The sequence below is a fragment of the Haemaphysalis longicornis genome, unplaced genomic scaffold (assembly GCF_048455015.1).
Source record: "Haemaphysalis longicornis isolate Haplotype H1 unplaced genomic scaffold, Haemaphysalis longicornis Haplotype H1 scaffold_5, whole genome shotgun sequence".
Taxonomy (NCBI): domain Eukaryota; kingdom Metazoa; phylum Arthropoda; class Arachnida; order Ixodida; family Ixodidae; genus Haemaphysalis; species Haemaphysalis longicornis.
Genome location: NW_027526385.1, coordinates 157,497,810 through 157,522,010, shown reverse-complemented (window position 1 = coordinate 157,522,010; position 24,201 = coordinate 157,497,810). Strand labels below are relative to the sequence as shown.

The 24,201-nt window shown below is 46.0% G+C and overlaps 1 protein-coding gene across 1 annotated transcript in view; it reads right to left on the bottom strand.

Annotated features, from left to right (window-relative positions):
- Positions 1–24,190, bottom strand: part of Ecsit (evolutionarily conserved signaling intermediate in Toll pathway, mitochondrial) — a 41,611-nt gene extending 17,421 nt beyond the window's left edge. The window contains exons 1-3 of the mRNA XM_077671261.1: positions 23,327–24,190; positions 16,149–16,372; positions 4,548–4,758 (exon numbers count right to left, since the gene is read on the bottom strand). Of these exons, the coding sequence (XP_077527387.1) occupies positions 4,548–4,758; positions 16,149–16,372; positions 23,327–23,819 (928 nt within the window). The 5' untranslated portion in view covers positions 23,820–24,190. The remainder of the gene's footprint in view (positions 1–4,547; positions 4,759–16,148; positions 16,373–23,326) is intronic.
- Between the last annotated feature and the right edge of the window lie 11 nt (positions 24,191–24,201).

Sequence of the window (24,201 nt, the reverse complement as noted above, 5' to 3'; positions counted from 1 at the left end):
TTGTAGCTACAAAGCTACAGAATTGAGGCAATTCTTTTGGGGCCACGTGATAAAAAACAACCCTGGCTTCGATTTGTGAAAGTTGGACAAAAATGACCTTTTTATATTGGTTTTGAAATTAGACCTAAATGGGTACCCAACAACTACAGTGCAGGAAATTTTTGAAATTGAACCATTCTTGCTACACAAACTGAAATGGCAGGATGAACAAAAAATGACGAAAACAAATGCTAAAAACATTGATTTGATTGATTGATTGATTGATTGTGGTGTTTAACGCACCGAAGCTACACTTGGGCAATGAGGCGCACCGTAGTGGAGGGCTCCGGATTAATTTTGACCACCCGGGGATCTTTAACATGCACCGAAATCTCATAGACACGGGCGTTTTCGCTTTTCACCTCCATCAGAAAAGCAGCCACTGCGGGCGGGATATGACCCATATCTTTAAACTCAGCAGCACGATGCCATAGCCAGTGAGCCACCGTGGTGTGTTCTAGAAGAACTGAACTTCCTAGCTTGTGTAAATGCAGAAAAATCAGAACTGACATTGCGACAATTTTTGAAAACGTCGTGTTCATAATTTTTCATTGAAAAGAGTTCTTTCCAGACATGAAAAATAAACATGTTTACTCACTGAAATTTCTGCAAAGTCCGATAAAAAAAAAGTTCGGGGATGGCTGCACTAGTGAGGGTATCCATCCAAATCTACATGAAGGGAATATTGGGCTTTCAGAAGCCCTAGGATTTAAGGGTATCAGAGAGGAAGTTAACTTCAAGGCTGTGGGGGGGACGAAAAGAAGATTAGAATGCTGGTGGACGAAAAGCAGAGAGGGGAATATTGCCTAGGACAGTTACCACCTGTAACAGGGAAAAGAAAGTATTTTGTGCCTAATAAGCTTTTTGTGCCTTCCCTAAGCAGCGCTAGTATTGAACCAAAAGTGTATAACATAGGTATATTAGTCCTTTTTCGTAAGATGACATGTCATCACCCCGATACAAAGGGGAAACCAATAGAAATCATCATCATCAGTACGTGTTTTACAGAGTTTCGAACTTCGTGTGATTCATTCAGCGCATCTGCAACCCAAATCGGCTTCGGCATTTTTTTTTTTTTTTTGGAAGGGAAGGAAAGGTGCTTTCCTTGCCGAATAACTTCAGATATTTTATTACCTGTGAACAAGGGGCTATATCAAAACTTTAAAGGGACCCTGCAACACTCTTTGAGCAGTGCAAGTAAACCTGCGCGACACTTAGATTACACCCCCAGGAATACCTGAGCCAAATATTACACGTGCACGTGAAACGGTAACCGCGCGAATCGCAGTGAAAGACGCGGAAAAACCAACCGCGCTCCTTTCTATTTTCCTCATTATGCAGCTCTGGCATGGCCTAAGGGATGTCACTCGGGCCGTGCTGTTGACGTCATAGTTAAAATGATCAAAATGGCAAAAAAGATATTTTCCCTTCGTGTTTCCGGTGCAATCCGCTGCCGTCGGTGGCGCTGTGCACTAAACTCATCTAGGCCGCAACCTCTGGCAACCTGCTTGGTGTTCAGCATACAGCGAGTCTGCGCGAGCGCTTGCGAGCGTATGAGTCGCCCTGTTTTGAGCAAAAGCAGTTCCGTCGACGGCGCGCACTGTGGCTGCGAACGTTCCCGCGGGTGTGCCGCGAGTGCGCTTGCAATGAGCAGTGAAAAGGATGGGCGCAAACGGTGTTCCGTCGCTCCGTCGCACCCCCGCATGTCGTCGTCGGCCTGGTGGTATGGCTTCGGGGGACCGCCGCCGGCTCTTTTCCTGACTTTGCGGCGAGGAGTGTCCGCATACGGGTCGAAACCCATGTCTGCGCTCGCCGCTTCGAGCCGCGCTCGCAGAGCTGGGTCCATTGCACGACGAAACGCACGGTAGCGAAAGCAGGTATCCGAAAACACAGCAGTCGGATAACCCACATGAAGGCAACTATGCCTGAATTGCCGCACCGCTCCTTCCGCACCGGAAACGAGCGACTCCGCGTTGCCGAGATAAAGAGAAAACCTGCCGGCCCATGACACATCGAAGGCTCCCAAAGAGGGCGTCACGAGGCTCCCCCCTCTACGGGAGAGAGCGCGCAGCCTTGGCCGCGTAGTCCACGCTGAGTTGAGAGGGAACGATTATGCGCGATTTTTTATCGCGCGTATCTACGGTGATACTGAACGAATTTTAATAATTCTTGCGGGAGGAGATTCCTGAGACAATAGACTTTATCCTAACATGCATTCCAAATAGTCGGTTCTAAGTGTTGCAGGATCCCTTTAAGTCAAAATAAAAAATGTCGACCGGACACACCTGTCCCATCTCTCGTGATTACTCCCCTATGTCCGTAAGGCGACATAAGGACTGGGCGACAAAGTGGCTGTGAAATCATCCCTACTTTATCTGTTTCGCCAAATGTGTAACCCAGTTTGTTTAATGTTGTCTCTAAAATTGCATTCTCAGGGGTGATCCAGCCATTCGAACTATTGGAGCAATTTCTGGAGCTGAAAAAATGTTATTTTGGAGCACTATTGTATCAGAGCTTGATTTTGGAGCAACTTGGGAGCAGCACAAAACTTATGTTGCAGCTTCATTTATCTGGAGATAAAGAAGGCTGGCAACCATTCAGGCAACGCTAATTACTTCCCCACAGTTGTAGACTCTGAAGCTGGTAACTAAAGCACCAAAAATGTGTGCCCCACAGCCTTTAGACACCGCTGCAAGTGAAGCAGATGACAAGCGTTTCTTTAACTTAAAAAAAAAACACCAAGTAATCATTACAAAAACTTACTGATACCAAAAGGGTGCCCATTTTATTTACAATAAAAATATTTCACTATCTCAAACATATTGCACTGATTTGTTGCTTCTTGCCGTTTCGTTCAGTTCATCCAGCTCGGAGGGTCCGGCTCGACAATATTTAGACAGAAAATATTGCACTTCTCACACGTCACACCATACTATTGCTTCTTGCTTGCCTTCTTATTAAGTTCATTCAGCTCAGAGAGAGTGTGGCTAAAGGCAGAGTTGCCTTCTGCTAATAAAGCCTGCCCTGATGAAATAATGTTTTCAGCCCTTTTCAGCAATGCACGGCATGAGATCCCCTTTTCTTCCAAATTCCACCTGAGCCGCTTTTCATTGCCGACACCAGCACCACATTCCCGGCCACTCGGGCAGTGGATAAGAGCAATATGAAGGGGCTTTATTTCCAATACCGTCACGCGGAATGAAAAAAAAAAAAGAACAAAAAACAAAAACAAAGAGAAACCCGCTGCGAAAATCCCAAGCGGCAAGTTGTTACAACTTCCGTTGATGGAGTATTGGCTGGCGCTACTCCACTGCAGTAGCCCTAATAGACTCTTGTTTGTGCATCTTGTCACGAGTGGCCGAACGTCAATCGCTAGTTTTCTACAAGCGATACACATTAAGTAATGCCTTTATGCTTGTTTGCAGCAGTGCGGAAAACCACTCCGTTGTGGTCCACGCCACTGGAGTGTATGCATGCCGACTTGCCGAATCACCATCTCTGCTCCGAAGCAGCACCGTGGCTGCAGTATTGCTGCACTGTGGCTGCACCATGAGCGGAGCTCGGCTGGGGCAACCGAATAATCGAGCGCACCGCTTCCTCCAAGTTGCCAACCTAGGAACCATCGTGCTGGTAGCGGCCGAATGATCGTCTCTCGCTTAGCTGGTTTGAGGGGACAACTCTCGGCCGAAAGACCGGGTTCAAGCGGTTCGGAGCATTTGGCGCAAGTAAAACATAATTGGGCACAGCAGGGCGCAGGAGAGTACAATTGTAGCAAAATGGCGCAAATGGCGCAGCTGGATCACCCCTGCACTCTGTTATTGGTAAACACCAAATTCTTGTTTGTATTTTGTTTTTGCGGTCACCCGCCGCCGTGGCTCAGTGGCTAAGACGTTCCGCTGCTCAGCACGAGGACGGGGGTTCGATTCCCGGCCGCGGCGGCCGCTTTTCTGATGGAGCCGAAAAGCAAAAATGCCCGTGTGTTCGAGGTGTCCGTCCACGTTAAAGATTGCCTCGCATGTGATTAGGATTTCTGTGTGACGTCACAGAATCTTGCTTATGCGACTGGCAGCATCCGATCTCAGCCACCACCAAGAAACATGACTGGGCCATCATAATGGGGCCTCTACTTCCATTTGATTGTACGAGATGAATGCTATTGGCAGGTAATACACTGATACTTACTTACGTTCTTAGTGCTGACTCATATTATGTCACTTTTGCCCATTACACACCATTGTAGCGTAATATTGCATTCTTTCATTATTTCTTGTGCTTTATCTGTTCAGAAAACCTTTCTCCTGGGTGAAATAGAGCAGGGTGCGTCCCCAATTCTTTCCAATTAAACAAAGTTGTATGTTGTCATGGCCCCTTTCAAGTGGGCTGTACGCGATCTGAACTTCACCCTCAAGTGATCAGACAATTTTCAGTGTCAACTGAAGCATAAATCAGAATGGCTGCCCAAAGCGAAAGAGCGAGGACGTCTAAGCCAGTGTGGACGGAGGTCTCACCGTCGGAGTCGATCTCGATCACTTCGATGGGCACGGGCTCCGCCCGGAGGATGAAGTAGGAGATGCAGCTGCTCCGGAGGTAGATGGAGAAGGGCCCCTCGATGCGGAGCGGCTTGTCCGTCGGGTGCTCCTCGATCAGCCTCCGCTGGTCTGGCGCTTGGCCGCTCACCACCCAGGTGTCGTCCACACAGTCCTGCACCTCTTCTTTCGTCTGCAACACCAAGGCTGGAAATCACACCGGCACTGAACTTGCAGAGGCTACATCGGGGCTGTGATGCACACCAAATGTGCACGAACATCAAAAACTTTCTAAGCCCTTCTGATGAATTGGAAATGTGAACCAGTCACAATGGCTGAATGGCTAAGGCATTGTGCTGCTTTTCTAAAGGAAAAGCGCAAAAGCCTGCATGTTGAGATTTCGGCACACATTGGCGGTCCCCCCCAGGTGGTCAGATTCAATCAGGAGCCCTTTACAACGGCATGACTCATGGCCCAGGTCTAACTTCGGCGTGAGAAACCGTGCTATCAGTAAATCGAGTCATGAATGTCGAAGTGTTATTGTCTGATTGAATGTTGCTGAGTGCTCTGTGGAGATTGGCCCTGCGAGTAACATTTTCGAGTTTTGCTAACACAGTTCTCTTTTGCTAGTACTTATCCTAACACACTTTCCTCTGTGTCCTTTTTTTTTTTCAATATAATTTGGTGTTAATGAATCGCCAAACTTGGTGTTAAAAAAGATACAGACCACGGAATGTTACCTTCATGCAAGGAATGAATTGGTTCACTAAGAGAAAGTTCTGACAAGGTTCACTTATTGTTAAAGCACCCTGCATGCACGTCCACATTACGCAGGATGCCAAAGAATTTAACTCGACACGCATAGGCTAAATGGTACTCAAAACTGTTCCAAATGCCACCCAAAACGAGATGTGCTGTTTGGCTTTCCCTTCATAAAACTCATGACGAGTGACTGAAATGTGAAAGTCGACGAAATAATCTTGCAAGCAAGCAAGAATGCATGATGCATGCCTGATTGAGTACAGTTTGCTGGCAGCACACGAACAACCAACTTGCCAAAAACTGCAAGAGCAATTCAGTGATTGTATATTTGAACATACGCTGTCTTGCCTTCAGGGCGGGGTGAGCACTGATACGTATATGCATTAGTATAAGCAGGCAGTCTTCCCACTCAAACTGCTCCAGCTTGAGTAGGGTTTGTTTCACTGTTGCAGAAGTCTCCTACTCGCATATTAAGTGAAATGCCTCGTTCTCAATGCTCTCACGATTTTTTTTTTCCTTGAGCAAACAGAAAAACGTGACTTCCAGTTCAATCGAAACACAATACCAACCAGAAATGCCACTGCGAGGGCCTTCGAACAGCAGATAAAGCAGCATGATGAAACCACCCAATTTGCGGAGAAACTGAGGTGTAGTCACCACAGCCCCCTCCTCCAAAACCACGGCATCAGCTTTCGTTCAGGTGCCGACACTACTTCAAACTCATTCCTAACATTCGCATTGAAAATCCCCTCTTCCCACGAGAAAATCCAAAGATAGGTTGGGTTTCTGCTAAAGGCCTTCCCCACCGAATAGCTGAACTGAGGAACACGCACAACATTCCTCAGCTGTAACAATGATAGAGCATCATCAAACAATGAAAACCAGGGGTGGAATTCCCGCTTTAAAGATGTCCATTTTGCATTCATTTCAATTGTGACGCAGTTTCACTTGCAAGGCGTCTGAACAATGACATGCAGCGCCACATCCAATGATCTACTTTCAGCCAGTCGAGGCTTGCTTGAAACAAACACTTCGAAACAGACACAAAACGGACAAAACTGGGAAATGCACCTGAGATTTGCACAGGTAGATTTCCCTGGTTGATCAGTAGTAAAGTTTTCACCGCAGAATATCATGCATTCCTGCATTCAAACAAGAATTTGCTCACGTGCTAGCAAATGAGGGGCTGGGTGGCTCAATGCCATCTTTCAATTTCTAGCACAAAAAAAAAGAGCAGAATGACAAACTTCGCTCGTTGATCTAGAGTCAAATCGTTTCTCTCCACTGCAGGCTATCCACACTTCATTGGTTGGTACATGGAGGAAAGAAATCACGATCCTCCTCATCAATAGCGACAACAATGCATTGTTCGGGCCTGACACCAGTAAGGGCTGTATTGTGTAAAGGCTGTGTATTGTGTCCCACTGGCTCCACTCTGATGTCTAGTGGTTTATCCATGTGTGATGACTAGCATCGTCGTACCACAAAAATAACTATCACACAACAGCAACAAACGAGCGACTGAAGAGGAAGAGACAGGAGACCGGCGGGAGCTAGTGGCGACAAAGCTTGGGGGAGCGTGCCAAAGGACAACAACCAAGAGGTTGATCGTGGCCAGCCTCGCAAGGATGCATGTGCTTGGACCGGGCCTATGTGCCGTTTCCGGGGCTGTTCTGGGAGGGCCACACTCACTGGGTTGCCACTGTTCCCTGGACAAGGACTAGGCTGCAGAGCTGCCAGTGCGCGACTTGGCCGTTCAAAGCTACTGCCTCCGCAGCATGAGCCTCCCAACAGCTCAACTCCTGTTGTGTTCCCAATACATCAAGGCCTGAAGGCATGGCCACCACAGCGCAAGGATCTCCGAACGTTGAATTGATCGACACCACATCATCCAAGCAGTGAGCAGTGCACTGCGTGTTGTTTTGAACCTGCGCGTTTGGTCAAAGTTTCGTGTGTTTATTCTAGTTCCTTCTCATCATTTTCTTTTGTGTGCTTGTCCGTGTTTCCACAACCGAACATACTCTGCTTTGAATTCTTAATTAGCTGTGCTGTCACTTTTTTGGGGTTCTCCTTCGTGGGTCACGTGCCCACCAGCTTAAAAGCATCCGTCCTCACACCATGTTTCACAGTAAATAAAGCTTGAGCTCAGCCGGAGCCAATGCTTCTGTCTCCCTGATCAAAGTGTATTCATTCGCTCTGTGTCCAGTCTTTTTGATCTTTGGCACATTTTCATGCCAATCCCGATCAAGTGGGTTAATCCACCAAAAACCATGCACCCATCCGTCAAATGATGACGGTTGAACACGAAGCTTTCTCGTGACGGATTTTTTTGGTTTTCCAAACCACTTCGATCGTGTCGAGACGGAGCAATTGGACAGATGCCGGGTTCATAACACAAGGAACCCTAATTCGATTCCAGCCATGAGAAGCGTTTTAGGTAGGGGCATGCGAATATTCGAAAATTTCGAATATTACGCGAATATTGAATATGTTATATTCGTATTCGCTTCGAAAACTATGTATTCGAAACATATCGAATACTCGGATGGGTTCGAATAATCGGGTATTACCGATTATTTGGAGTGATTAGTTTAAGGGAGGAACGCGGCTTTCAACTTCGGAAAAATGACCAAAACATAGTTTTTTTTATTAAAGCAACATATTCGGCTTCTACGTTTTCTATCCTGTGCGTTTGCAAATATTTTCCGCCGAAAACCGTCGCAAATTGGCATAAAAATACTTTTGCCAGCCGAGGTGACAAAATGTCAGCGCAAAAGGGCGAAAAAAACGGCAATTTTCGGAGCGCTGTGTCTTCGCAATGGTGCCAGTGGGCGCGGCCATTTTGGTACCATTGGATCGGCCGAGCGATCCCTTTCCGCCCCTGCCCGTCTCTTTTATCTTCGTTCATTAACAAACGCGCGAACAACAGAAAAATAAAGACGCATAAATGAAGCCAGAAATAGAAGCCGAAGCGCGGTTGGCCTTTCGGTCGGCGCGCGTGGAAACGGCCCTCCTGATTGGGCGTCGCTGCAACAATGCAAGAAGGCGGCCGCCTGAACTACGTACTGCGCGTGTCTGAGTTCATTTGCGCTGCTTCGCTCGGCCAAGTTACTGTTCAGTCATTTTATCTACTGTGGTATTCAACACAGACATTATCGTGATGGGAGTGCCTGAGATGTTGCGTGGCTCGAAAGGCGGTGGTCATCGAACGCTTCGTGGTGCGCGTGACTTTACCCTGGAGGGTGAAACGCGGTGTGCGCGCTTGTGATAGCGGTTGGCGAAGTGGACTTTTCGTCTGATTTGCGATGCTTACACACTTAGATATTGCTAAGCTAAACAGTAGACTCACTAACATTGGGAAAGAGGTGGCCGTCACGTCACAAGCTGCGGCGCGCACGGTGTAGGTACTGCGCGTTGGAGCATCGCTTGGCTGCACAACTGGGTGCGATTGAATGCCAGTAGTTGATTGAACGCCAGTAATAGTTGCCTGGGCCTGACGAGCCATGTCAGAGATAAACAAACTATGATATGCTAGCCCCGCGATGCGGGCGAGCCATATCGCTTTCTTGCGCTATGTTTCCCCGCGGTGCATTTCGAGTAATCATTCAAGCAGGTCTGAGTTGGGAATAAAAACGTGTTGAGGGCATTAAAAATGTACCGTACGGTCGTTCAATTTAACAAACACATTTTTTTTAGGGAAACTGTTAACACCAATGCCTACATCAATAGTTCAGTGCATATGGCTGCCCTGCTACGAATATTGGATGCCCTGAATTTCAAGAGTACTAGAAAATGTGCATGTGATTGAAGTTCAAGTTATGCAGAATATTATACCAAGCTTCAAAGTAGCTCATTTGTGTCCTTGTAGTATGTAAACATGTGGCAATGAACACCTGAACGTAAGCTGCTGCTCCAGGCAAGGTTATGAAGCATAAAAAGGCGAAATCTCAGTATTTAAGTAAAAAAAAAAGTGTTTCACTTGTTGTAATGGTGACAAAACTGCATAGGGAAGTTGTCCGGTGCAATACAAGCAACCAGCTAACCTACTTTGCATTAAAAGCCATCTCCCCCTCGTTTGGTCCGCAAACTGTGCTATGTAGCCTTCCCAGAGGAGCTAGAAATGATGTTTTATTATGGAAAGAAAAAGGCTGCAAAAGGCACTCCAATTTTAAGGCAAGGCCTTCCAGGAGCCCCGCGTTCAAAAACGGACACGAAAGGCTACAACCCTAGCGACTTTTGGTGAATGAAATCTATGATGCCACTTCGGAAGGCGTTTTCTCAAAATAGATTTTTTGCCACCTACGTCTCTTGTTCCAGTGATTTCTTCGTGACCGCTTTTGATTCCGTTCTTTGCGTTACATTCCTTGATGAACAGTTCAGGTCGCAACACTCTTGGTTTTTCATCTTGACTTTTTGTGAATTTTTTATTCAAATAGTCGTTCATGGTCTATATGCATGTTGTACATTCACCTCTAAAAACTGAAAACGAAAAAAAAAATTGACTCCTAATAAATAAAGATCTAAGACTTTCACGACGTCGTCCATTCATTTGGGAAAGCAAAGCACTTCGAACAAGTTTTCTATCATGCTCTAGGCCGCTCAAGCTTGATACAACGTGAACAGAAAGAAAATTTTATAAAAAAAAAGTTTTCGAAAAATTGCTTTGAAATTTTTATGGTGCTATCGCAGAAGCATTTCCAGTTGCTTTGCTAATTTTCATCAAAATCCACAAAGAAATAAAAAAAAGTTGATTGGGAAGGCCACGTCCCCCTTTAAGTATTCGGTATTCGATTCGATATTCGAGCCTAGATATTCGTATTTGACTCGTATTCGAAAAATTTGATATTCGCACACCCCTAGTTTTAGGGGCAAAGCTCTTTAGGGAGTGTGGCTTTTGGTGTCTCCTGTCGCCGTCCATCGTCGTCGTAATCATCGTCTCATGTAGTCACGCAACTAAAACACCAGGAAAGTCATTTACGCCTCGTGCTAGTACGTAACCCGTACTAGAAAAACACCGGGACACTCGTTTATGTCTCACGCTAGATGGCTTCCTGCTTCAAAGACAAGAGACTTTTACAGCAAAGCTGTATACCTCTACCGCACAACGGTTTCATCTCCGTTGGCAAAAACACCAAGGTGCCAAGAATACACTTATACACTGCATGCTTCGCCCCTCCCCAAGCTTCACGTTAGTGGAGAGGGCCAGGGATTTTTTTTCTCTCACTTCACCCGTTTTCACATGACAAACATGATCAGCGAGAACACTAAAACTCAGCTCTAAAAGCGTGATGGTAAAGGGATAGCTCTTATAAGAAAAACTAACCCTAATATCCTCACTAGAGCTGTGCCAATATCCGAAAATTCCAATACGTAGGGAATACAGCTTGCTATTTGATTTCATTTGCAGAGCTGTTGTACCGTGGGAAGCATTCAAAGTTTCGAAATTTACAAATAATAAAGGAGTAGAAGTTAGCTCTGCTGTATGATATGCAAACTTTCCAGCTATACTGTACGGTCCGTTCGTTCCGTTTTGAAGCTATCTTTCCTGCGCGACACCGAAGCTAAGCCGAAAAGCCCAACCCAAGCCAGCCCTGTGCAAAACAAGTGTATGAGAATTCTGGTGTATTCTAGCCAAAGTGGATTGCTGCTTGTGCAAAGCTTACCAGCTGAAGTTCCCTGTCGCTATAATGGCCTGGGTGAGAAATCAAGAGTTATTACTTGCAGTAGGGTACCGTTCATAACAGCCACTGGCACATCTCCGAAGGGCCTCTTTTCAATTAGTGCAGGAACTGCAGCATAGTAAATATATTTGCTGTACTCAAAGCATGTTGAGGAACCCGCATTTCTTCATGGCAGTGTATGCCAAGTTTTTGTTTTACTGCTTTGCCATCTTGACTTCTCATTCCTGTACCATTTTCTTATTAAGCCCTAGCACATAAACACTCCGATTTGTTTAGTCCTGACAGCCTAACCTACACAGTTTCTTTTATTATTTGATTGTGTTTTAGAAGCTATATACACACTAAGGCAAAGACATTCAATATTCAATTCAATCTGCAGTGAGTTCCCACTATTTGCATTCAATTTGCAGTCCACAATTTGATACTCACACATTGTCGTCACCACCTTGGCTAAGAGTTCCCCTAAGCCTTTATTATTTTTTTTCCCTCTCCCCTGTACTCTGTTATCTGGTTTGTATTCACACTAAACATTTTGAGACAATCTCCCTCACCCCCTCTGTTATTTAACAGGAGGATTTGCCATTTACAAAGGTATTCAAACGTGTCAAATTTGGCCTGCGAGGAAAAATTCCTTCGTAAAATTCTGTGTTGAAAAACATGTGCATGTCATTTTCCCCAGACATGCAGATACATACTGATTCTTCTGCCGGCACGCACAAATTAATCAAAAAGACTCCGTCAGACACAAATAACACAGGTCGGCACCCTTGAATGGGTCAAATTCCATCTCCCACATGAAAAGGATTAATCTAAGGGTGATTTCCACTATAATTCAGTCAATCATAACCTTTTTTTTTTTATGAATTGAACCATGGAGGGTTATTTATATTATGGTGGTTGTCTTGGACTGACGCAACCTTTTGTGTAGTACTGCCTGCCAAAGTGGCCCGGTGGAACAAACGTGCTTTCGAGTCCAAACATGTGGGTTTAATTGTAACTGTGTTGGGGTTGTTTTTCTTTTTTTTTCTGGTGGAGGGAAAAAAAAAAAAACCTGTGTGCTGAGATACCGGTGCACATTAAAGATACCCAGGTTGTCTAAATTGACCAGAAGCCCTCCATTGTGGCACATCTCTGAGCAAAGATGCAGCTTTGGTGTTCTACAAATTCAAAAAAAAAAAAAAAAAGATCTGTGTACTACTGTTTGACCTTCCCAAGGAACCTCAAATTAAGCTAGAACCAACTGTGTATCAGCACTCCGCTTGAAGTCACGTGCTCTAAATCGATTAAAAATTACGCCCACCTACCCTCGCGGGAACCCTGGCGTGATGCGACGCTGCGGGGGTTCAAGCGCAAGCGGAGAGCAACTGTTGACCGAAAGGCCGCCGGAGAGCGGCACACCGGTTATATGCGCAGCGCGCCCGAAGGAGAGGAGACCGCGGAGAGAGTGCCGCGGCTATGACGCAACACTATCCAGCACAATCCACTTTAATCCAATCCAATCCAAGTCAAGCCAAGCCAATCGAATCCAATCCAATGCCCCTCGTGGGAGAGTGTTCGCTATCGGAGAGGAGAGGGGGAGAGTGGCTGCGGACAACAACGGATGCACGCAGGAAGGACAGGGCCGCCGACAAGAGATGCTCTGAGTGTCGCATCTAAAATCCTCCACAAATTCAGGTAATGCACAAGCTTGTTGACTAGTACAAGCGCATCTACAAGATCTGCACAAGCGCATCTACAATATATGCATCCTCCTTACAAGAAAAACTCAAGGTACCCAGGAAACATGTTTTTTGTAACTAGATCACTCGCAACCGAAAATTCAAAGACACTGAGGAGCTGGACAAGGCCATCAACAACAAAATGGGTTTAAACATGTCAGCAGGAAACTGCTTGGGATGGCTCAAAGAATCATTCGTAGTAGTTTCAGTGATTGCAGATCGTGCTACCTCTTCTCCCAAATTCTGGAGGTAAACCATTTCACCTTGCAACCCCCGCTGTCGCTCACAACCTTTATAGGGACACTAAACGGTGAAACAAGTTGGCCTGTATCACTACATTAAAAGGTGCTGGGAGTCCAAATTCGCCACTTTCGCAACCGGCAGTTGTTTAATAATGCACAAAATGCCAGAAACGTGAAAACGCGTGCCGATGCCTCACACACTTTCAGGTACTACTTCTTGTGACGTCACAATTTATGTGCACGGTGAGAGCTCATTGAAGAAGCATTTATAAATTCTTTTTTTTCCAAAATAAACAGTTCTGAGGCGGTTGAGCAGGTGAAATGAATGTAAATCAAAGTTTTCCCATGAGCTGATGTAATTTAAAAAACCCACACAACAGATTTTATACACTGCGAGACAGGCAGCTTCCTTAACACTTGTCAGCAATCATGCCTTCAGTTTCGTTTTGGAAAAGCATTGGTGTGCAAATAGCAAAGTCAATAACCTACCACGGTGAATGACCGAGATTCTGCAAGCGATATCTGCGACAGGAGGTGGCAAAAGGAACAAAATGCACTGCACGTGTTTAAAGGAGTACCGACACCAATTTTTGGTGATGATATTATTACACATTTCGCTTCCTTTATGTAACAGCATACCCTGGCTGAAATACAAGTGGCTTGCGACACGTGGAACACACTTCAATTTGATCTGATTTAGCGCGCCGACGGAACAGCACGCAGAGCGGTGCACAGCAAATGGACATCAGCGTGACATCACTCCGTGAGAAAAGAAAAAGAAGTTACGTAGCCCTCTGCCTCCAACACTCATCAGAAACTCGTGACGTTGCCTCACGCGCGCGGCCCGGTGAGCCGCAATTGGGCGCTGGCATGCTCACCAAGTAATACACGCAGCCAGAGCTACAGGCATAGCCGCTCCTCAGAAAGGCACTCTTGCAGAAAATTAAGTTCCACACGTGGGAAAGCAGCCAATAATAAAGCCCAGAATCGCAGCAGGAGCTACCATCACGTCTTTTATTGAAAGCGGTTATCAAATTTCCGCTGCACTGCTAGGCCTAACCCCTTCAGGCAGTTAATCCGCTCGGCTCCGGCGGTGAGGCAGTGTAAACAATGCCTCCTCCTCCATTTGCAGTGTTTTGACGTCCGCACAAAATGGTGAGGTCATTCCATGGTTCTGTCACACGCGCCCTCCGAGCTGGAAGCACGGGACACCAAGACGGACGATTTTCAGGCCGTTCAGTGTAACTAATTCTCGCACGCTCAAGTGCTGTTTCGGGTTCGCCAGGCCGTTAAGCATTGATAGAATCATTAAAAAAGTAACGGAAAATTTTGGTGTCAGTAGTCCTTTAAGCGACCTGCCTGAGTTTCTAATCCATTCTACACAGGTGGATGTTGCTATCAGTAAGGCATGCCCGTGCCCTGTTCGAACCTGTCTCCCATGAAAGGTTAGGGTACTTGCTACAGGGGGTTATCCGACCGATCTGAACTTGTGTTCTTCTGTTCACTGCGAGCCACTGTTGATAAACAACCCGTAACTCATGCGCGCGTAACTTTACCCTTGTTATGCTAGTGCCGGGTGGAGCCTCGGCCATGAAGACTACTTGAGACGGGTGAGGGCAGCGAGTGCGTATTTCACGCCAGGTTGGCGCGTCGCGTGAGAGAAGAGAATATGAGATGTACGTGATCGCCAGATGAGCTGAGATGAAGGCTGCCGCTTCAGCGACACCTAACCGGGCAGCCACTTCCGCACGATACTTTGTTGCTGCTTCGTTTGCGGCCAACGTAAAATCTAGGTGCCCGGTGTATATGGGCACAACAGCCGTTGGAGTGGTGAAAAGCATTTCTAGTTGGTCAGTGACAAATAATAAAAGGGAAAGCCAGCCTCCTTGGTCAAAGAAACGTTCGCGGTGGTTGGCCATGGCTTGGTGATGTAAAAGCTACCGTTGCCAGGCTGATGAGACCGCCTAGCGCCAACTGTTTACGCTCTAGACTGCACCGGTGCCACACTCCTAGCTTGTGACGCATAGGCTACATCACGAAAAAATGAAAAGGAAGCAGGAGAGAGGAATTCCAGGTTTCTTTGCGCGCCACCTTACGAACAGCTGCTTTTCGGTAGCCGCCGCTTTTCACCCCCACCCTTCGGAGGCACGTGTACTCACCACTGCTTGCTTGCTTGCTTGCCCACGCACAGGCTTTTGACCCGAAGGTAAAGCACCTAGGTAACTGAATATTCTGCATGTGGCTGAGTGACAGCTGTCTACATGAATTTGGGCCCACCGTTACGAGTGTACAAGAGCTAGAGGGGCGTTCCCGAGAGAGGGAGTAATACCGAAGAGTTCGTTAAAGAGCGTTCTTGTCTGAGCTCTCAGCTGGGCAGTTCCCGGCGAGGCAGGTCTCGACCACTGAAGCTAGGTTGGGATTTGTGAGTTCCCTCAACGAGAGGTAGACTGGAAGATCGCGTCGGAAGTTTAGGGTACAGCTGTGTACTAGGCAACTAGACGGGTCCGTTCCCGCCCTCGTTTCTCGAGCGGTTTGTGTACGCTCCAAGCTTAGGTGAGTGAGACGGAGTTGAGAAGCTCGAGTGACTTGTAGTACACACTTGGAGCTAGCGTCTAACTGCCGTTTGGAGTTTTTTCTTTTTATTCCATATGTACCCAGTTATCCTAATGTAAATAGTTGTATATAAACTCTTTGTTTCCCTTCATCAAATACAAATGCCTTGACTTCGTCAATTCGAACAGCATCTCCGAGAACTTCAACACCATCGCCCTGCGAGCCTCCTGCCAAATCAACCGGAGCCCAGTCGATTGGGTTTCTGATCGGCACCAGACTTTAGGGAAACAAACATTAACAATCTTTACTGCCCCCACCTGCAGCCACAAACTTCTCAAAAGATTCTGGAACCTCTACAGTCTCTTGGATGCGGGCCCAAGCCTATTTTTCACAGGACCTTACACATAAGGCCGTCCTTCCATCGTGTCTCTTGTAATTGTAAAGAGTTTCTTCTATGGACCTAAAAAAGTTGCCTTTAGCAACAGAGTGTCTCTTGCAACCATGTCTCTTGTAAGCGATGTTGCTAATATGACAAACACAAGAAAACCAACTTTCAAATGTCCCTTGTAACGGTGTCTCTTGTAAACGGATTTGGTCCCCAAGCGGCGGGGGCAGCCGAGACCCTACCTGGTGCACGGACACGGCGCTCTGGATGTCGACGCACATGCGCCTGACGGCCAGCTGGGCCAGTGCGAAGGCGTCCCTGGGCACGGGGTTGGGCAGCGGGAAGGGGCTCATGTGCTTGAACTTGGGCATCCAGTACATCATGCGCGCAAACTTCTTGAACACCTCGCTGCGGAAGCCAAACGTGTCCAGCACCATCTGGCGCAGCTCACGGTCCGGGATCACCCCTGCGGGAGAGCGGGAGTCGAGGGAGAAGATGAGGGAGGGACAGAAAATGCCTAGGGGAACTTAAAGAGGCCATGAAAACAAAATGCAGCACTGCTCAATTTGAAAGAAGCAATTTTCGGCGACTCCCTCAAGCTCCATCCACACCACTGAAGATAGTTTTTAACTTAACAAAATGCGAGAAACAGTGAAAAACTTTCGAATTTCGTGCAGCAGTTATGTAATATGGGCAGGAGTGATGCATTATGGGTCAGCACAGAAAACATAGTCATCAGCGTGTTAACTGCCCATTAGCAGTCAAGGGATGAAATCAAACAGAACTACAGGCCCCACTGCAATCATCCAGTCATGCTTCTGGGCATGTCTTGGATTGGTGGCCACCAAGCGCGCAAACAAATATCTGCAACATCATGCAGACACCACCCGAAAGTGGCAAGGAAGTCGCCACTGCTTCAGCTGTTTTCTTTATTATCTTTATCATTAGTTTGATGTTTGTGATAAAACTGGCAATACCTTTATCAGGACAAAGCAGTCTTTCTAATGAGCCCGCCTAGTATTTTATCTCCATGGTCCCTTACGTCTGCTTATGTGCTTTGAAGACAAAAGCGTTACAGCTTCCCCTGGCAAGGCTTATCGAAGACTGTTTCACTGCTACAACCTGTTTGTGTCTCTTTACTCGCTTCCTTTTCGTCATCTTTGGCACGAACTGCTTAGACAGGGAAACTGGGGACACTTCACCACACAGCTTCCCAGAATAAGAGCTCGTGTAGCTGGGGCCCACCTGTTCGACTCGTTTGTCGTCACATTGATTTGTCATATGATACGATGTCGTCGAAGCATGTACTAGGCTAACTCTCGCTCCTAGGGTTGCCAGCTTTCCCCGAAAAATAAACCGGCCCTTCAAGGGGGGGAATGGGGGGCGGGGAGGGGAGCATCGTATATAGAAAGTTGAATTTGTTAAAAAACAGCCGCCACGTTTTTGGTTTTTTTACTTGCAATGTCATTTACTGTAGCGTTTTTCTACAGAGAAACCCACATAACGTTTGAACCGAAATTGATTGAGATTTTGGTTATTGCTGTGAATGTGCTTCACTGAAGAGTAACCACACTTGCTGACCGCGCCAACGGCATTTTTTTGTGTTGCTCCTCCGTTTTTTTCCCCTTCCATCTCAGTAATCGTGCTCGGCCACGTATTTTCTCAGCTCGCGTGTCTTTTCATAGCTGGTCGACACATATTTATCATCGTAGTGGCTGTATTGACGCTTACAAATGGCCAAAATAGAAATACCCGCAGCACAATGCCCAAAAAAACCGGCCAATGTCAGCCGGTTTTAGGTACAGACCGGCAACCGGCCCGTTGTCTAAAAAACCAGTCAGGTGGCGACCCTACTCACTCCACCACTGGAAACGTAGTGAGGTAGCATGGTGGTAGTGCACTCAGCTTTTACTCTGGAGGCCTGGGTTCCATTTCTATACAAACTCATACATGCCCTATTTTTGCTTCAAGCTAATTGACCTACTTTAGTAAAATAATCCACATACACACTTTGGTCCAAATTTCGTTGCTTTTGTATGTAAGTGGTTTGAGGTCTTTACAGCAGCAGCTATTTTCTGTACCAGACAACAACGCTGCTTCTTTGCGCAGTGAGGCACTTAAAACTTTCGCCTTAAAGACGCAAGAAGTTAAAAATTGTTATTCTAAAGATTTGAAAAGCAAGCTTGCAATTCCTTACAGCGATCAGTGAAGACTTGACCCCTTTGCCACATGACTGCTTTGGCAGTTGCTCAGTGGCGCAAAGAGAACAACTCAACAGAAATATTGCATTTAAGCAGAACATTATTTTTTTTTCCAGATCATAATTGTAGACACCACTTTTCTGTTTTGTCTATACAGAACAACAACTATTGCCAAAATTCCACCTGGATGTGAAAACTTGCAATTTGAACTTCGCTTCCGTTGTATTTTACCAAGAATAGTCATCAATTTCCCCTCTCAAAGAATTTCTATCAGGCCAACCGGATGACTTTCTTTTGTGTGTTCCTATCTGATCTTCTGTTGCTTGAGGACATTTTACAGATGCCACAGTCTTACCCCACCTGCTGAGGACAAAATTTAACACATGGAAGTTTGTCTGCTTGAAATGCTTTAATAGGGTAAAATTAGACTAACCTGATATGGTCTGTCACTGACTACAAAATGCAGTTTGCTGCTCTCGGCAGTTTTTCAAAATTTGTAACTTTTTTGAAGCATTTATTTTGAATAGGCGATGTTATCCTAGAACTGCCATTCCCGATACGTTTAAATATTAAAAGTGGAGTGTTAAATACCCAAGCTAAACATTGGCTGTGACATCTGCTCTAATGAGGAACTTCAAAAAAAAAACAAATCTGAATGAGCCCTGAACTCTCATACAGACACCATTTTAGTTGTTCACCTCTATCATTCGCTATGTTTCGTGGGCATCTTTTAAATTTGGTGAGTTACATTTGCACATATTTTGTCTTAACTGCGAGGCTATGTTTTTACATGAAGCAAAGGATTTTTAACAGTGCAATGAAGTTGGCGTTAAACACGCTTTCCCTAAAGACACATTTGCTGAGTTAAGGCAAGCAGTTAAAAATTCAACAAGCCCCAATGGCAACTGAAAGAACAAAGCCGCTAAAGATGCAATACTGAACCAACGAAACTCAAGTAATAACCAAATAATGCTTTAGACCACTGGAAACAAAAAAAAAACACCGTGAAAATGAGCTAACCTATAAGAAACAACACAAAATAACTGCACAGCTACAGTTCAATGCAAATTTTTACTGCCTGGGTGCTATTGAGAGGCAGGTGACTGAGACGATGCATCACGACAGTACATATAGCCAAAGTTCTGCCCAGAGCCAAACAGGGATTACACTCTGCAATAAAGTTCTCAAACAGTGTCATGAAAGTTTGCACAATCCTTGCGTCCTATTTGAGCACAGGTTTGCTCAACTGGGCAAGCTACAATTGCAGCAACAAGAAATGTAGCCAACAGCCACCTCCAACAACTGTTGGAATGATGCGATCAGCATTCATCCGATTGTGTGAAAGATGTGTAACGACAATGGCGATTCCCCTTCTCCCCACCTCCTGCTTAGTTCAAAGGTCAAACTGATGCCCCTTGCATGATGTACTTGCATGATGTACCCCAAAAACAGTAATCCCGAAAGTTCTTTCTGGGTTAAAATATCGGTTCTACAGTTTGCCGCGTAACCATAGGTCTGCAGCAACGCAGCTCCCCCAAGTCTTGCAGAGAAGCACTCTTCCATTCTAACCACAGGATAAGCTCAACATGCCCTCATTTAGCTGTGGCAGCAGTAGCCTACGGCAGGCGTTTTATAAAATATGAAAAGAATATTTGCTAGCCATACATCTGCATTCGGTTAAAATGGATTTTACATACGGCATTTTTCTTCAACTTACTGTATATTACAAACATTCAGTTGACTACCATTATAAGAGGCTCTCCAATTGTTGCTGGACCGATGAGCAACTGTCAAAATTAACTACTTGCATTATCATTTTGCAAACAAGCGCAATAACTTTCACCAATTTAATCGAACAGCTTTGTGATGCACGATGTGTACGCCACCAAAATTTATTTCTGCTATTCTCGTGCAATATGCGAGGTGCCGCCATGGTTTCAACGATAACAGAATACCTCGCGCTGTGCACTCTTTCATTCGCTTTACTGAGTGATACAATCAGTTACTCTAATCGACCACATTTCCGGGAAATCCCCAAGGTGGAGTAAGTTTCTGCGAACTTTCTGCAATTCACTCTTGCGCTACAAACGGCTAGTTGGTAGAGCGACTTCCCTGGTTCGGCAGTAGTCCCAGGTTCAAATCCTGGATCACGACAAATTTTTTTTCAATTGCAAAGCTTCAGAGAAAGCTGTTAAGCTTTCCTTTGTAGCTGTATGGCTGTGTTGACGTGGATGTCAAATTTTCCTTCGCAAAAATCAGTTACTCGCATTCGTATAAACGCTAAGTCCCATCTCCACTCATGAGCAGTTGCCATATTTGCACGATTCTAACGCGCCCTCCGATCGTAATGCGCAGGTTACTTTACTCGGGGAAGTTCAAAAATGTAGTTTACCACTGATTCTATTGCATAGATGTAAAACCATGACACCACGTTAAGCAACGTACAGATTCCGTAAAAAGTAATTGGAATGAGGACTCGTGAATTTACGAAAATTTGCTCTCCCGGAAACTGTCTGGCTGCTCTTGTGTGCGCTTAAAGGAGTCCTATTTAATAGAAAAAGCTTCCTGTAAACTGGTAATGGCTGTCACCGATCAAGCAAGACAAATGTTTTGCGATAATTACAAATATTTGTTCCAATTACTTCTGACAACGCCCCTGTATCTGACAGATGACATTTTATTTTAGAAGACAGTTTAGGTACACCAAAATTTACTCACGTAATGTTGGCGGATGGTTTTGTATTAGATTAAGTTGGATTTCACTTTTGACTCCGATTGTGACATGCCCACAAGTTTTAGACCAACGTGTCGCAAAAAAAAAAAAAGTGCGCGTTAGAATTGCGAAAATACGGTGCTTTGGTGGTGCAGTTGTCACAGATGCTGTCATGCAGAGGTTATGAATAACTTGTACTGGCTACTGAGTTACAATGTGTGCAGTTGCACGCATGCACCTTTTCATTGTGGTTGTACACAACGGAAACATTTCAACGAAATCGAAACTGAGACAAAGCCTCGGCTGAGGCGTCCCATTTTGTAAAGTTTGTTAACGAAGGTTTGCGTCTTTTAAAAAGGACACGATGAACAAGAGTATGTTTGATTGATTGACTGTAGAGTTTGACGCGCCGATGCAACGCACGCGATGAGGTGCGTCATAGTGAAGGGCTCCGAATTAATTTTGACCACCTGGGGATGTTTAAAGGAGCCATGAAGAGAAAATACAACTTCGTTTAATTTGAAAGAACTAGGATTCAGTATCTCACTCAGCTCCATTACAGCCACAAAAGATGTTTTTTTAACGAAAAAAAAGCAAGAAGTATTTAAAAACTTTCAAATTTTGCGCCACAGTGACGTGTTACGAGCAAGAATGACGTCATTCGGGCCAACAATAAAACATAATTTTCAGTGCGTTAACTGCACGTTAGCATTCAAGCGATGCGGTCAAATGGAACCAGAGGCCCCATTACAGACGTCCAGTCATGCGTAGTCGTGACAGGTCAGTTAGGCGGCCGCCAATCGCACAAACAAGGTTCCGTGACGTCGTAGAAAAGTTGTGGGAAATTGGCTAGGGGGTCGCGAATGCTTCGCACGTTTTCTTTAATATCTCCGTTATTTGTTCGAAGATTGCGATGATATTTGTATCATTGTTATCGGGACTAAGCCATCTTTTTAGTAAACCGAACTTGTATTTTGTGTTCATGGCTCCTTTAAAGACCATTCTAGCTTTGTGATGTTACAAAACATAGTGTGGGAAAGTGGATGGGGCAGCAGTACCTCTTTCCATGCTTCTGGCCCTTTCAGCGTTCATAAACAGCTACAGTGGGTGCGAGTGGTATATTTGTTTTCCAGACATTCCAATCTACCAAGGTACGCCGACTTGCTTTTACACTTGAGTGCATGTTTAAGGGTCTGATTCGATTGTCTCGTCTACTGTTGGCAGTTCTTGTGGAGGCATCGCTTTTTTTGCTGGCCTGTACCCAAGTTTGGTGAGGCTTTATCAAGGAGGTCAGAGAGGCCAAAACTGTCGAGACTATCAAAAAGAGAGAGCCATTAAATACGTATATCTTTGCACCCCTTTGAGCTACATGATTGCACAATGCTGGAGACATAACATGAGTGCTTGTGAAATAAGGAATGCCGCTTAAGCCCTCTCCCCGCAGATGTGAGAATCCGCAAAAAGCAGCGCAATTTCGTGACCAAGCAAAATGGAACATCGTACGACAGGCAGTACATATCCACCTCTTTCATCACTAGCAAAGAAACCAGGCAGGTGAATGGAATCTCTAGCTCCTAATAAATACAAACACCTTACATTCCTCTTGTCACTTGCGACAGGAACGTGGAGACATGGACCCCCACATCCTAGCATTGGCATTTAAACCTGCTCCTTACCACTAGTGCAAAGACAGTTCACCCACTCCCTAAAAAGGCACCACTATGTTTCCTCCCCTTCCTCAGTAGTGCAAGGAACAGAGTGAGAGGCAGGATTATGATTCACTCTTTGTCTGGGATGGAGAAACACGCTTCAACCTTTGACAAGTAACACTTAAGGTTGCCGCTTCTAATGTTTAGGGGAAAAAAATCTGTGGCAGTGCAATAGTAGTAACAGGCGCACTGCAGTGTTGCACGCGCATACCAGGGAAAAGATTCGCATTTCATCGAGGTAGTCCGACCTGCAGAGGTTCGGGCGTAACAAGTTGAGCGCATACTATTTTAACTCCCCCCTCCAATGCACAACAGCTGGTTGCGGTGAATGAGCCGGTGTGGCCGCAATAGTGGAATCCGTCGCCTTTTTCCACAACACCAGGCGAGTTTTTGTGGACGGGGTGTCACATTACAGGCGGTGCAGGCAAACTTCCAAAAACAAGTAGAGTGCAGTGCAATCCCCTACTCTCTTTTTTTTTTACGGTACAACAGGTGGTTATCATGAATACTGGCTCACGCGCGAGAGAGATATAGAGATAGCACGACATTTAATAAACTTGCGATGTCAGTTGGCTTGCTATGCCGCATGGATGAGGCGCCAATGACATTTATAACTTTGAATGGGGTTGCAAATATGCGTTTAACTGTTTACAGGGTCTGATCGACACTTGTGACTTTAAGGTAAATCTTTCTTACCGCGGGAGACACGTTTGGATCGAACAACTGAGCTGCTCTTTCAATGATAACCAATTCAACGTTCCCCCCGTTCACCGCACCGTAGCCGCAACACCTCTCACCGTGAGACTCCATGGTGTCGAGCAGCCGCACACCGCAGTCCTGGTGGTACGGAAAGTGGAAAAACTCGGCTTGCACCAGAGTGCGGGGCGTGTACTTTCCCTTGGGGAACAGGTCGAACAGCGTCTTGTACACCTCCAAGTCCTTCTCGACGCCGAACTCCTGCACGTAGCGGGTGGCCACGTTGATGAACTCAACGTGACCCTTGCGGTTCTCGTTGTTCACTTTGAACCGCTCGACGACCTCCATGAAGCCCTCGCGGTTGCGAAGCTCTTCGCTCTTGAACATGCTTTCGCGAAGCGCCAAGTGAGTCTCCGAAGAGGACGGCGGCTTGCGCCGGCCGAAGAACAGCCGAGCCCTCGACGTCGCTATGCAGCGGACGCCACCGCAATGCCTGGTCGCCGGTATTCGAGACGACAGCATCGCGCAAGACACCGTGCCTGCCGAAAAGATCATCGCGGCGACAGAAACGCACCGGCATCGTAGCAGGCTCATAGCGAGAAAGCTGGCGGCACACACAAGTTTTTCTAAACACCTATTAAACAACGTTCGCTTGTTACGGGAAGCTCTTCATGACTACGGTTAAGCTGGAGCACTAAACGGAACTCATGTAATTCGTAAATCACGCCACTAATAAAACTGCACGAGGATCACATTGATCACTGACCTCCACGGAGGCGCCATTGCCGCGGTCGCCAGTGTTTGCGGACTCGACAACCGGCGTCCGCCGTATCCGGCTCCGTGCCGACGTAGCCTCGCGCGTCGTCTGCTCCTAACCGCGTCGTCTGCTACATTTCTGCCATCACCTCAGTGAAGCCTTGCGCAGCACCCAAATGCCAATAAAACCTATTAAAAGTGTATTTCCGGCACATTTTCC